The 13,674-nt window shown below is 47.1% G+C and overlaps 1 protein-coding gene across 1 annotated transcript in view; it reads right to left on the reverse strand.

The window, feature by feature from the left end:
* Window positions 1-13,674, reverse strand: part of LOC129846433 (prickle-like protein 1) — a 57,022-nt gene that overhangs the window by 12,629 nt on the left and 30,719 nt on the right. Inside the window, exons 2-4 of the mRNA XM_055914363.1 lie at window positions 7,855-8,175; window positions 2,491-2,604; window positions 927-1,064 (exon numbers count right to left, since the gene is read on the reverse strand). Coding sequence (XP_055770338.1) covers window positions 927-1,064; window positions 2,491-2,604; window positions 7,855-8,175 — 573 coding nt within the window. The remainder of the gene's footprint in view (window positions 1-926; window positions 1,065-2,490; window positions 2,605-7,854; window positions 8,176-13,674) is intronic.

Below are 13,674 nucleotides of genomic sequence, written 5' to 3' on the forward strand. Positions count from 1 at the left end.
TGGCAATACAGACATGTGTTTCCCATGCCAAAAAAGCCCTTTGAATTGAAATTGAGAGAGAGAGAGAGGGAGGAAGGGAGAGAAAGAGAGAGAGTGAGAGTATATTGTACAGTCTGTAGAGCACTGGGTTAATGGGTGCCTACTGACCAGTGGTACAGTTGAAATGAACGCAACACCCTGTTAACATTTAGTTTTGACTGCAGGAAATTGGTCCCATTCTTTTTTCTGGAATAACTTCCACGCTCGGGTTGAGCATGAGCTCCTAATGTCCACACTTCCTCCTCTCTGCTCCCTCTGAGTGGGTTAGTTGTTACTGAGACAGACTCTGCCCTTGATTAAATCCTCACATTATCACTGGAGCTTTAGGCTTGCGTCCTAAATGGCACCCTATTCCCTACATAGTGCACTACTTCCCTATGGGCCCTGTTCAAAAGTAGTATCCTGAATAGGATGCCATTTTGGACGTGCATATAGAACAGAGCGAGGCCAAAGGGGGTTGGTAAGTCTTTAAATAAACAACTAGTGTACTGCCCTGTATCGTTAGCTTGTCGTTCCCTGCTCTGCCTACAGGAAGAGCTTCAGAAGGGAGAAGCAGCTCTTTATAGGATTGCTGCTCTGCCTACAGGAAGAGCATCAGGAGGGAGAAGCAGCTCTTTATAGGATTGCTGCTCTGCCTACAGGAAGAGCATCAGGAGGGAGAAGCAGCTCTTTATAGGACTGACATGTAATGAAGAAGGGAGAGACATATTTACTGGCTTTAACGTCATTTCGGAGAGATTTTCTTACTCGCCTCCCAGACTTGTATCGAAATGTTTTATAAGATGGCAATACAGTGAATGTGTGTGTGTGTGTGTGTGTGTGTGTGTGTGTGTGTGTGTGTGTGTGTGTGTGTGTGTGTGTGTGTGTGTGTGTGTGTGTGAACGTACATGTTCACAGAGGGTGTGTTGCAGGGCTCGGGGGAGCATCCTGGGGGTTCCTCTCCCCAGAGCCTCTCTCTTTCTCTGGACACTGAACATGTGGAGCTCCCTCTTCTCCTCCTCACTGAGAGAGTGGCAGTACCGTACCTGGGAGGGAGGGAGGGAGATGGGAGAGGGAGAGAGATGGGGAGCGAGAGAGAGAAAACAACAACTCAGTTTTTACCCAACAGATAAAACCTTCACATTGAAAACCCTCCCTGCTTCCACCACAGATGTATTTGATGGTTATGTTATGGAAGACCACACGTTCTTCCCCTCGAGGCTCACCCCAAGGATGGCATGAATGTACACACATCAAGCCTGATGTTTAGAGCAGACAATTACCACACAGATAAATAAAAACGAGCGGAAGACTAACAACCAACAATGGACCTTGTGGTTCCCTAACAACAGCAAACAGCGCTGGTACACAACGAGAGCCCTCGGAGCGCCGCTCTCTAAACGTTCTCTGGTGTGTGTGTGTGTGTGTGTGTGTGTGTGTGTGTGTGTGTGTGTGTGTGTGTGTGTGTGTGTGTGTGTGTGTGTGTGTGTGTGTGTGTGTGTTCCTGCGCCCGTGAGGCTGCGTGTGTGCCCTACTTTAAGGAGGCCTTGTAAACCACAGCTATGCTTGGAATCTCCCCTTCTCCCCTGCTGCAGTATGCCGCTCTGCTCTGAGCCTGGCAGCAAACATCATAAAGTCACTCAGTCAGACGCTTTATTGTTCCAAGGAACAAATGCCTGCCCACCTACAGGACTGGAGCAGAGCAGTCAAAGATGCCCTCTGTGATAGCCCCACATAGCCCCTCTGCAGATCTCCCAGTGTAAACTGTGCTGACTAAAGGAGTGGGTTACAATGTGTGTCCAAGGAGTGTTGGTTTACAATCTAGAAAGACATTACAAGGATCCGGTTGTGTTCAAATGCAGCAATGCACCATATGGCGATCGTAGTAGGCGATGTGAGTGGTTTGTCTTTACTAGAATACCTCCACTGTGACGAGGTGACATTCTTTAGTCAGCATTAACCTGTCCTGATCCCAGATCTGTGTGGTTAAAGCCATCTCCACTGACTATCACTGTCTGGGTGAAGCACATTCAGATCTGGGACCAGGGCCTGTATTCACAAAGAGTGTCTAGGATCAGGTTTGTGAATACTAATCTCTCATGGACCGATGTATGTAAATTGAACTGGTACCGTAGAATCTGTTGGAATTGGATTGTGATCTGTGGGATAACGAGCAGCAGTAGGTGTTTCGCAGGTTATTCGGACAAATCACGATTTTGCAGGTGTTAGCATCTTTCGAATTTGGAAGGGGAGGGGACGTTCAACCCGTAACTTGCACAGAGAGAGGGTCGAGCTCCTTGTTCCGGTTCCGTTCCTCGTTCTAGCATCTCTTAATTCCTTCTCTTAACACTGATGGACCCAGAACCTAATCAAGCAGCTGACCCATTACCTGAGACTTTAGTTCTGGGTTAACCGAGACTATGTGAATACAGACCTAGTAGATTAACTCTCTGTCCTGGGTTCAGTTCTTACCTCATTGTCATGAGGCGGCAGCTGGTAGAGCAGCTGTCTGATCCTGTGTTTCTCTCCAGGACTGTTGACGTAGGGGACCTTGTCCTCCGGAAGACAGGAGAAATACTGCTGTACCTGGGGACGGAGGGATGGGGGGAATGGTTAGAACAGTATTAGTTCAGTCATACTGCAAATCCACCTTCAATCACACAGGTTCCTGGTTGGTTTAATGGTTTAGTAGTTCAGTTGGAGGGTGATGCTCACCCTAAAAATACCAGGCATACGTCCAGGATCCAGTACGTCCAGTACTGCCCTGCATCGTTAACACCCCGCTGGGCTCCAGGACAAGAGCACAATCACAGCTGCTTAAAGAGCTTTGTTCGGGCCAGATCCACCATGATATGCCAACAATGGCCAGGGTCAGTCAGTCAGTCACAGTCAGTCAGTGGAAAATCACTCAGGTCACAGTTCATACAAGACTGGTGCTTCTGTTGGCTGATTGACCGTTTTTACAGTAGTTATCCCACCAACCAACTACATGTTCTGGATTCATGTTTCCATCTCTCCACCATGGCTCCATGACTATCTAGGAATACGAAGACCTGTTTTGCCTCCACACATTCTAGAGGTGTAGAGAGTGAAGGGCTGGGAAACAAGGGGGACTGGGTTGGGGGGGTAAGGTTACAAAAACAAGGTATTTGACTTGGGAGGCCTCCTGTTGATTTCAGACCTTCATTACTTCCATGTGTGCTCATGGTTAATGAGAGGGTGGGGGAGAGATAGAAGGAAGAGAAAGAAAGAAAGAGAGAGAGAGAGAGAGAGAGAGAGAGAGAGAGAGAGAGAGAGAGAGAAGAGCTTTTGGGAAAGTGCCACATAGCCTGGAGTCAGAGGCCAGCCCTGTTTGCAGTCGGAGCTGAACTGTAAAGAAAGCAGCCAGTCTTAATGATGCTACAGCCACACAGTCAGTATCACTAGGAAGGAGGCATAAAAGACTCTCAACCACTCTAGCCCCACAGGCTAACAGGCCACCGTAACGATCTGCTGAGTTTGCATGTTAGTGCACTAACTGAAACAGGATGTGAACATATATTTATAATAGCTTGTACACACTTAGAACTCTTTTAGGTTCTAGACAGCACCTTTGGTTTCTTTGGCTGTCCCCGTAGGATGATTCTTTGAAGAACCCTGTTTGGTTCCAGGTAGAACCCTTGTGAGTTCCATGTAGAATCCTCTTCTACATGGAACTCAAAAAGGTTCTACCTGGAACCGAAAAAGGTTCTTCAAAGGATGGAACCTACCTAGAACCACAAGGGGTTCTCCTATGGGGACAGCTGTAGAACTGTTTTAGAACCTTTTTTGTATGAGTGTACAGTTTATACCACATTGGGACTTAATAGTTGACTGGTTTTAACAGTCAGAGAAAATAGAGGGAAGCAACTGAGACAAATATATTTCAACAACATTCCAGCAAAAACACGAGGTAATAGGATGGTAGTACCCAAAAATAAAACTATGAACCTCTAAACCATGGGATGTATAGTCTAGCCCCAGACTGACTCACTCTGAAACAGAACTCTAAACCATGGGATGTATAGTCTAGCCCCAGACTGACTCACTCTGAAACAGAACTCTAAACCATGGGATGTATAGTCTAGCCCCAGACTGACTCACTCTGAAACAGAACTCTAAACCATGGGATGTATAGTCTAGCCCTAGACTGACTCACTCTGAAACAGAACTCTAAACCATGGGATGTATAGTCTAGCCCCAGACTGACTCACTCTGAAACAGAACTCTAAACCATGGGATGTATAGCCTAGCCCCAGACTGACTCACTCTGAAACAGAACTCTAAACCATGGGATGTATAGTCTAGCCCCAGACTGACTCACTCTGAAACAGAACTCTAAACCATGGGATGTATAGTCTAGCCCCAGACTGACTCACTCTGAAACAGAACTCTAAACCATGGGATGTATAGTCTAGCCCCAGACTGACTCACTCTGAAACAGAACTCTAAACCATGGGATGTATAGTCTAGCCCCAGACTGACTCACTCTGAAACAGAACTCTAAACCATGGGATGTATAGTCTAGCCCCAGACTGACTCACTCTGAAACAGAACTCTAAACCATGGGATGTATAGTCTAGCCCCAGACTGACTCACTCTGAAACAGAACTCTAAACCATGGGATGTATAGCCTAGTCCCAGACTGACTCACTCTGAAACAGAACTCTAAACCATGGGATGTATAGTCTAGCCCCAGACTGACTCACTCTGAAACAGAACTCTAAACCATGGGATGTATAGCCTAGCCCCAGACTGACTCACTCTGAAACAGAACTCTAAACCATGGGATGTATTGTCTAGCCCCAGACTGACTCACTCTGAAACAGAACTCTAAACCATGGGATGTATAGTCTAGCCCCAGACTGACTCACTCTGAAACAGAACTCTAAACCATGGGATGTATAGTCTAGCCCCAGACTGACTCACTCTGAAACAGAACTCTCATTGTTGGAAAACATTGAAAAACATTGACATGATGACCTGCGTTACCATGGTTATTATTTGTCTTAAATCATATAGATCAGTGTTGACTATCACACTTTCTCCCCGCTCCTCCAGACGGACATTTCCAGGAGATCACAGGCACTCTGCAGGAGGGGCGAATGGCATGTCAGTACGTCTGTATTTATAGACTCCAGACATTAAACATTAAAGCCTGAAGTCTGGCTGCAGTTTGTTTGAGGATTTGTCTCGGATGGCTTCAATTCTGTGTTCAGTCAGAACTCAGTGGAAGGCAGTGTGTGTGTGTGTGTGTGTGTGTGTGTGTGTGTGTGTGTGTGTGTGTGTGTGTGTGATGCCTATCCCAGTGTCACACCGGGGGGGGGGGGGGGGGGGGGGGGGGGGGGTCTGTGTGTAATTCTATGCCTGTGAGGGGTTGTTAGAACATCGGGGGCAGAGAGAGATATACAATCTGTCAGGAGACATCAGTAGAGTTGGAGAATAGTCATGTTGCTGCTCTTCTCTGTGTGCTGTGATGTCCACCGTTTGTGACACTGACAAATAATGTGACTCTACATCTCCCCACCAAGGGGATTTACAAATCAAGTGGATTCATAAAGCCCTTTTTACATCATCATTCCTCCTGATCTGCAACAGTTAACATTAGGAGTGGATTGATTCCTCCTGATCTGAAACAGTTAACATTAGGAGTGGGTTGATTCCTCCTGATCTACAACAGTTAACATTAGGAGTGGGTTGATTCCTCCTGATCTACAACAGTTAACATTAGGAGTGGATTGATTCCTCCTGATCTGCAACAGTTAACATTAGGAGTGGATTGATTCCTCCTGATCTGCAACAGTTAACATTAGGAGTGGGTTGATTCCTCCTGATCTGAAACAGTTAACATTAGGAGTGGATTGATTCCTCCTGATCTGCAACAGTTAACATTAGGAGTGGGTTGATTCCTCCTGATCTACAACAGTTAACATTAGGAGTGGGTTGATTCCTCCTGATCTACAACAGTTAACATTAGGAGTGGATTGATTCCTCCTGATCTGAAACAGTTAACATTAGGAGTGGATTGATTCCTCCTGATCTGAAACAGTTAACATTAGATTCCTCCTGATCTGCAACAGTTAACATTAGATTCCTCCTGATCTACAACAGTTAACATTAGATTCCTCCTGATCTACAACAGTTAACATTAGGAGTGGATTGATTCCTCCTGATCTGAAACAGTTAACATTAGGAGTGGATTGATTCCTCCTGATCTGAAACAGTTAACATTAGGAGTGGATTGATTCCTCCTGATCTACAACAGTTAACATTAGGAGTGGATTGATTCCTCCTGATCTGAAACAGTTAACATTAGGAGTGGATTGATTCCTCCTGATCTACAACAGTTAACATTAGGAGTGGATTGATTCCTCCTGATCTACAACAGTTAACATTAGGAGTGGATTGATTCCTCCTGATCTACAACAGTTAACATTAGGAGTGGGTTGATTCCTCCTGATCTACAACAGTTAACATTAGGAGTGGGTTGATTCCTCCTGATCTACAACAGTTAACATTAGGAGTGGGTTGATTCCTCCTGATCTACAACAGTTAACATTAGGAGTGGATTGATTAATTCCTGATCTACAACAGTTAACATTAGGAGTGTGTTGATTCCTCCTGATCTACAACAGTTAACATTAGATTCCTCCTGATCTGCAACAGTTAACATTAGGAGTGGATTGATTCCTCCTGATCTGCAACAGTTAACATTAGGAGTGGGTTGATTCCTCCTGGCAGGTCGAGGTCTGGTATTAGCTTATCTATGTGGATGGACATTCAGTTTGCCTGCTGTGTTTTGTGACATTCAGATATGGGTTACAACCAATGGTCACTGTGATGTGATCTGTCACGAACAGCTCCCCGCTACCTCTCCCCAGGAAGAGAGTCACGAACAGCTCCCCGCTACCTCTCCCCAGGAGGAGAGTCACAAACAGCTCCCCGCTACCTCTCCCCAGGAGGAGGGTCATGAACTGTTCCAGGTCCAGAGGAATGGTGAACTGGCCCCTTGTGTTCTACACTCAACGCTGCATCTCAGCCTCACCTCAGGAAGATAGCAACACCCTGTCACTTGGCTTTAAGTGTGTGTGTGTGTGTGTGTGTGTGTGTGTGTGTGTGTGTGTGTGTGTGTGTGTGTGTGTGTGTGTGTGTGTGTGTGTGTGTGTGTGTGTGTGTGTGTGTGTGTGTGTGTGTGTGTGTGTGTGTGTGTGTGTGTGTGTGTGTGTGATGCCTATCTAGACTCATCCAACTCAACCCATCCAACTCAACCCAATGGATGACAACACAGTATTGTCTATTGTCCATCATGTTATAGTTACAGTCATGTGTCTCCATCAGGTTATAGTTACAGTCATGTATCTCCATCAGGTTATAGTTACAGTCATGTGTCTCCATCAGGTTATAGTTACAGTCATGTGTCTCCATCAGGTTATAGTTACAGTCATGTGTCTCCATCATGTTATAGTTACAGTCATGTGTCTCCATCATGTTATAGTTACAGTCATGTGTCTCCATCATGTTATAGTTACAGTCATGTGTCTCCATCATGTTATAGTTACAGTCATGTATCTCCATCTAATTTGGCTGAAGGTGATGATGCTGTTGACTGTGATCTTGATTTAGCACCAAACACATATACACATGCATTCATTTACTGATTTTATGTGATGCCATTGAGGTGGTTGTTGTTAGTGACCGTAGTTACTAGAGAAAGCTTGTGGTTGACCATTCATCAGACAGATGAGGATATGATGATGATGATGATGATGATGATGATGATGATGATGATGATGATAAATATGATGCCGTGCTGCTCACCTGTTCAGGTCTGAGTCCAGGCGGTACCCAGGCGTATTCCTCCAGGGCACAACCTGAGTCATCGTCTGACGTAGAGCTCCTCTGGAAGCCCAGGGTCAGTTTCCCCAGCTTCCCCCCCGTCCGCTGCTCCATATCCAGGCCCCGGACACCCACACCCACCGGCCGCTCCAGGTTCATCACACCCGTCCGCTGCTCCATATCCAGGCCCCGGACACCCACACCCACCGGCCGCTCCAGGTTCATCACACCCGTCCGCTGCTCCATATCCAGGCCCCGGACACCCACACCCACCGGCCGCTCCAGGTTCATCACACGCGGGCGCTGCCCGAGGGAGACAGAAAAGGAGACAAAGTGTTATCAAATGCCCCCAAATTCAACGTTTAGAATAATTCCTCATTCAGTCAGTTGTTCGTCAGGCTTTATATATTGGGAGAGACATCTCTATATCAAACGTTGTTGTCTGTTTCTGCTTTCCTGAAAACACTTTGTAAACACTGGTCTGCTCTCGTATAGAAACAGAGCGGCAGGTAGCCTAGATCCTAGTGGTTAGAGCATTGGGCCAGTAACTCAAAGGTTGCTGGACCGAGCTGGCAAGGTAAAAATCTGTCATTCTGCCCCTGAACAAGGCAGTTAACCCACTGTTCCCCGGGAAGGCTGTCATTGTAAACTAGAATCTGTTCTTAGCTGACTTGCCTAGTTAAAGAAACAACAGTATCTGAATGGCAGATTGTAGTTACAGTAGATGACAGGTTGTAGTGTGCCTATATCATGTACAGTGTGCCAATATAATCCTAGAGTTGAATCCCTACATGAAGTACCACTGTAACAGATCATAAACCTCCAACTCAGCATCACTGCTGGAAGGCCTGGGTTTAACAGTGAGCTGGATGGATGCTCACAGCCCTTACTGTAGAGTTAAGCCCGTGCAGTATATTAGATATGTTACTGGAGTACAGCCTGACTATTAAATGGATCTGGTCTTATAATCATGATTAAATCCCCTTACATCACATGACACTGTACATTGAGTCAGAGATCTTTTGTACCGGGCACATCCAAAGCTGTGCGTGTGTTAAAAATGCTGAGTATTTAATACCTATACTAGGTCTGTGGTTTACAGGTTGTTCAAGGACAGGAGGCTGGTGGACTGACACAGAGCGGTACATTCAGAGACCTGTTGTACTGGTCACAATCACAGTGAAGCACTGCTGGTTCATAGGTTGAGGTTGTATTGGGGACAGGGGGCTTGTGTCCATGACGACACCACAGTACACGTGGACGAGGACATGATATCTCCTTATATAACACGGCTTTGTGTCTGTGATTGTCTAAGGCACACACATCACTCTTCCACAAAATCTCAGCCATTTTAGGTTCCTTTCAAAGCAGGCCTTTTAAAGGACCTGATAAGAAGGAGGTGGAGGTTTACATCAAGAGACGTTTATCACTTCAGTCTCTCTTCTCTCTTATCTCTGTGTTCACCCACTTCAGAGCCCTCTCTCCAGACGCATCGCAAATGGCACCCTATTCCCTACATAGTGCACTACTTTTGATCAGAGCTCGAAGGGAGCTCTATGTGCCCTGGTCAAAAGTAGTGCACTATGTAGGGAATAGGGTGCCATTTGGGATGAACACTCTGTCACTGTCAGATAACATGGTTTAAGCCTTAGACGTGTTAAAAACCCCACTTCTGTTTTGTTTGAGCTCCTTTGACGTGCAAATGAAGCCCAGAATAGCCTGACGAGAGCACCTTTGTTTGGGGAGAAAGTTTGAATTTCACAGACGCCCTCTAAACTTAATGGAAGTTCACTCTTGAGTCACAAGGAGGGACCTTCTTCTGAAAGATTAGGTACTTCACAAGGACTGTCACAAGAGAGACCAAATGTCCTGAGATTCTGAGTATGTAGTAGGTATACCTATGTGAGTATGTAGGCCTAATATCTTTCCGTCTAATCCGTCTAGTTAAACACAAACATGTCAATAACTAGCTAGCTGTGGAAAGTATTTACACAAAATCAAATCCTCTAAACTAATGTCAACTAATGTATTCTGAGATGTAATTTGAATGCCTTCACATTAGTTAATCACAGTCTAATGCCCATTCAAACAGAGATGGTAATTCTGACTCAGCCAGTCAACATCACTGTGGAGAAAAGAATGGGGAAAGTTTGTTTGAATTTGAATACAGTTACAACAAGCCCTGCAGCTTCTAACCAACAAATGCAAAACGGGTTATAAAAGCTCAAGCTGTTAAACTGGAACTGTGCTCATTTCACACACAACGTAGTGGCTATGGCATCTTTTCACCAAGTAGGACCAGATAAAGACATCACTCATTAGTTCTTCTAATCTAACCTGAGGTCTCTGTGGTGTTAGTAGTACTCAGTGTTGACAGCACAGATATATATATATATTTAATTAGGCAGTTAAGAACACATTCTTATTTACAATGACGGCCTACCGGGGAACAGTGGGTTAAATGCCTTGTTCAGGGGCAGACCGACAGATTTTACCTTGTCAGCTCAGGGATTCAATCCAGTAACTTTTTGGTTACTGGTCCAATGCTCTAACCACTAGACTACCTGCCACCCTGATTTATCCTATAATTCAATAACTGTATGTTTTACATGGATTTCTATGGTTGCCAGATTCTATTGACTCTTTCCCGCACAATCAGAGTCAATATCCTGCCCAATCCACTAAAAAGTAGCCCAATTTTAGATGCACTTTCTTGCTACAGTAGGTGCTCAATGCCTTTCCTTGCGTGAGGTAAAACACTTTCCCTAAGTACCCTTGAGACATTATCCAACGGCCAAGCAACCGAGTCACGAGATGGACGGAGAGATAGAGAGCCGTTTGCTAAAGGCATGTCATTACAATAATTGTCTAGGTCATGTCCTCAAGAGAAAACCGTGATGGATTTCGGGGAATAGCCTGCTAGCACAGTGTCTAGACGTGAAATATGTTGTCCTCAAAATATTTAATTACAAGGGATAAAAATAACACATTTTGTGTAGCCCAGTTCTGACCACACCAAGAGAAGATTTCCCTGTGAAAGAATCTAAGAAATTCTCCTGTGAATGTATTCCTAACCCCACCATCCCCCGTCCTCTTTACCCCAACCTCTGCTTTCAGAAAGTCAAGTAAGGAAAGTCAGGAGAAATCCCCAGCAGATTGCTGAGCCAACATACACAGGTACTCACGTTACACCTTGTCACCCGTTGGCAATAACACAATGTGTCTTTATCAAAAACAAAAACAAAACGTCTAACTTACTACCCTGCTCTGCTCCTTTAAACCCAAGCCAAAGAGAGCCGACCGGAGGGAAAGAGAAACAGTATTTTGTTTTGAAAAAGGCATTTAAAAAGTCCCAACTTCGGCACTATGTAAACCCACTCCAGGTGGAGGGTATGGCCGTGTTGTTCCTATACTGACACATACTAAAGGCCTCCGAGTGGCGCAGTGGTCTGAGGCACTGCATCTCAGTGCTAGAGGTGTCATACAGACCCTGGTTTGATTCCAGGCTGTATCACAACTGGCAGTGATTAGGAGTCCCATAAGGCAGTGCACAATTTGGCCCAGCATTGGTAGGCTGTTGTTGTAAATAATAATTTGTTCTTAACTGACTTGCCTAGTTAAATAAAGTTTCAATAAAATAAACATAGGAAGGGTAGCATCTCAAATGGCACTCTATATAGTGCACTACTTTTGACCAGAGCCCTATGGGAATAGGGTGCCATTTGGGAAACATCTGAAGGTCAGGCTTTGTAGGGAAATAATGACCTGATCAAACACATGGCAGTTTAAATGTATTCAGTCTCTGGGCTAGTCAGGGATAGGTGTCAGAGACAGATAGGTGTCAGGGTTAGATAGGTGTCAGAGACAGATAGGTGTCAGGGACAGATAGGTGTCAGGGACAGATAGGTGTCAGGGACAGATAGGTGTCAGGGCCAGGTCGGTGTCAGGGGTAGATAGGTGTCAGGGCCAGACAGGTGTCAGGGATAGATAGGTGTCAGGGCCAGATAGGTGTCAGGGCCAGATAGGTGTCAGGGACAGATAGGTGTCAGGGCCAGACAGGTGTCAGGGCCAGATAGGTGTCAGGGCCAGATAGGTGTCAGGGCCAGATAGGTGTCAGGGACAGATAGGTGTCAGGGCCAGACAGGTGTCAGGGCCAGATAGGTGTCAGGGCCAGATAGGTGTCAGGGACAGATAGGTGTCAGGGACAGATAGGTGTCAGGGCCAGACAGGTGTCAGGGCCAGATAGGTGTCAGGGACAGATAGGTGTCAGGGCTAGATAGGTGTCAGGGACAGATAGGTGTCAGGGCCAGGTCGGTGTCAGGGACAGACAGATGTCAGGGATAGATAGGTGTCAGGGCCAGGTCGGTGTCAGGGACAGATAGGTGTCAGGGCCAGACAGGTGTCAGGGACAGACAGGTGTCAGGGATAGATAGGTGTCAGGGCCAGGTCGGTGTCAGGGACAGATAGGTGTCAGGGCTAGATAGGTGTCAGGGCCAGACAGGTGTCAGGGCCAGATAGGTGTCAGGGACAGATAGGTGTCAGGGCTAGATAGGTGTCAGGGACAGATAGGTGTCAGGGCCAGGTCGGTGTCAGGGACAGACAGGTGTCAGGGCCAGATAGGTGTCAGGGCTAGATAGGTGTCAGGGCCAGGGATAGGTGTCAGGGCCAGGGATAGGTGTCAGGGCCAGGGATAGGTGTCAGGGCCAGGGATAGGTGTCAGGGCCAGGGATAGGTGTCAGGGCCAGGGATAGGTGTCAGGGCTAGATAGGTGTCAGGGACAGATAGGTGTCAGGGCCAGGTCGGTGTCAGGGGTAGATAGGTGTCAGGGCCAGATAGGTGTCAGGGCCAGATAGGTGTCAGGGACCGATAGGTGTCAGGGACCGATAGGTGTCAGGGCCAGATAGGTGTCAGGGCCAGATAGGTGTCAGGGGTAGATAGGTGTCAGGGCCAGATAGGTGTCAGGGCCAGATAGGTGTCAGGGGTAGATAGGTGTCAGGGACAGATAGGTGTCAGGGATAGATAGGTGTCAGGGCCAGATAGGTGTCAGGGCCAGATAGGTGTCAGGGCCAGATAGGTGTCAGGGCCAGATAGGTGTCAGGGCCAGGTCGGTGTCAGGGCCAGATAGGTGTCAGGGCCAGATAGGTGTCAGGGACAGATAGGTGTCAGGGACAGATAGGTGTCAGGGACAGATAGGTGTCAGGGCCAGATAGGTGTCAGGGCCAGATAGGTGTCAGGGACAGATAGGTGTCAGGGACAGATAGGTGTCAGGGACAGGTCGGTGTCAGGGCCAGATAGGTGTCAGGGCCAGATAGGTGTCAGGGCCAGATAGGTGTCAGGGCTAGGTTGGTGTCAGGGCCAGATAGGTGTCAGGGCCAGATAGGTGTCAGGGCTAGGTTGGTGTCAGGGCCAGATAGGTGTCAGGGCCAGATAGGTGTCAGGGCCTGATAGGTGTCAGGGCCAGGTCGGTGTCAGGGCCAGGTCGGTGTCGGGGCCAGATAGGTGTCGGGGCCAGATAGGTGTCAGGGCCAGATAGGTGTCAGGGATAGATAGGTGTCAGGGATAGATAGGTGTCAGGACCAGATAGGTGTCAGGGCCAGATAGGTGTCAGGGCCAGATAGGTGTCAGGGCCAGATAGGTGTCAGGGCCAGGTCGGTGTCAGGGCCAGATAGGTGTCAGGGCTAGATAGGTGTCAGGACCAGGGATAGGTGTCAGGGCCAGATAGGTGTCAGGACCAGATAGGTGTCAGGGCCAGGGATAGGTGTCAGGGCCAGATAGGTGTCAGGGCCAGATAGGTGTCAGGGC

This window comes from Salvelinus fontinalis, unplaced genomic scaffold, assembly GCF_029448725.1.
Source record: "Salvelinus fontinalis isolate EN_2023a unplaced genomic scaffold, ASM2944872v1 scaffold_0538, whole genome shotgun sequence".
NCBI classification, from domain to species: domain Eukaryota; kingdom Metazoa; phylum Chordata; class Actinopteri; order Salmoniformes; family Salmonidae; genus Salvelinus; species Salvelinus fontinalis.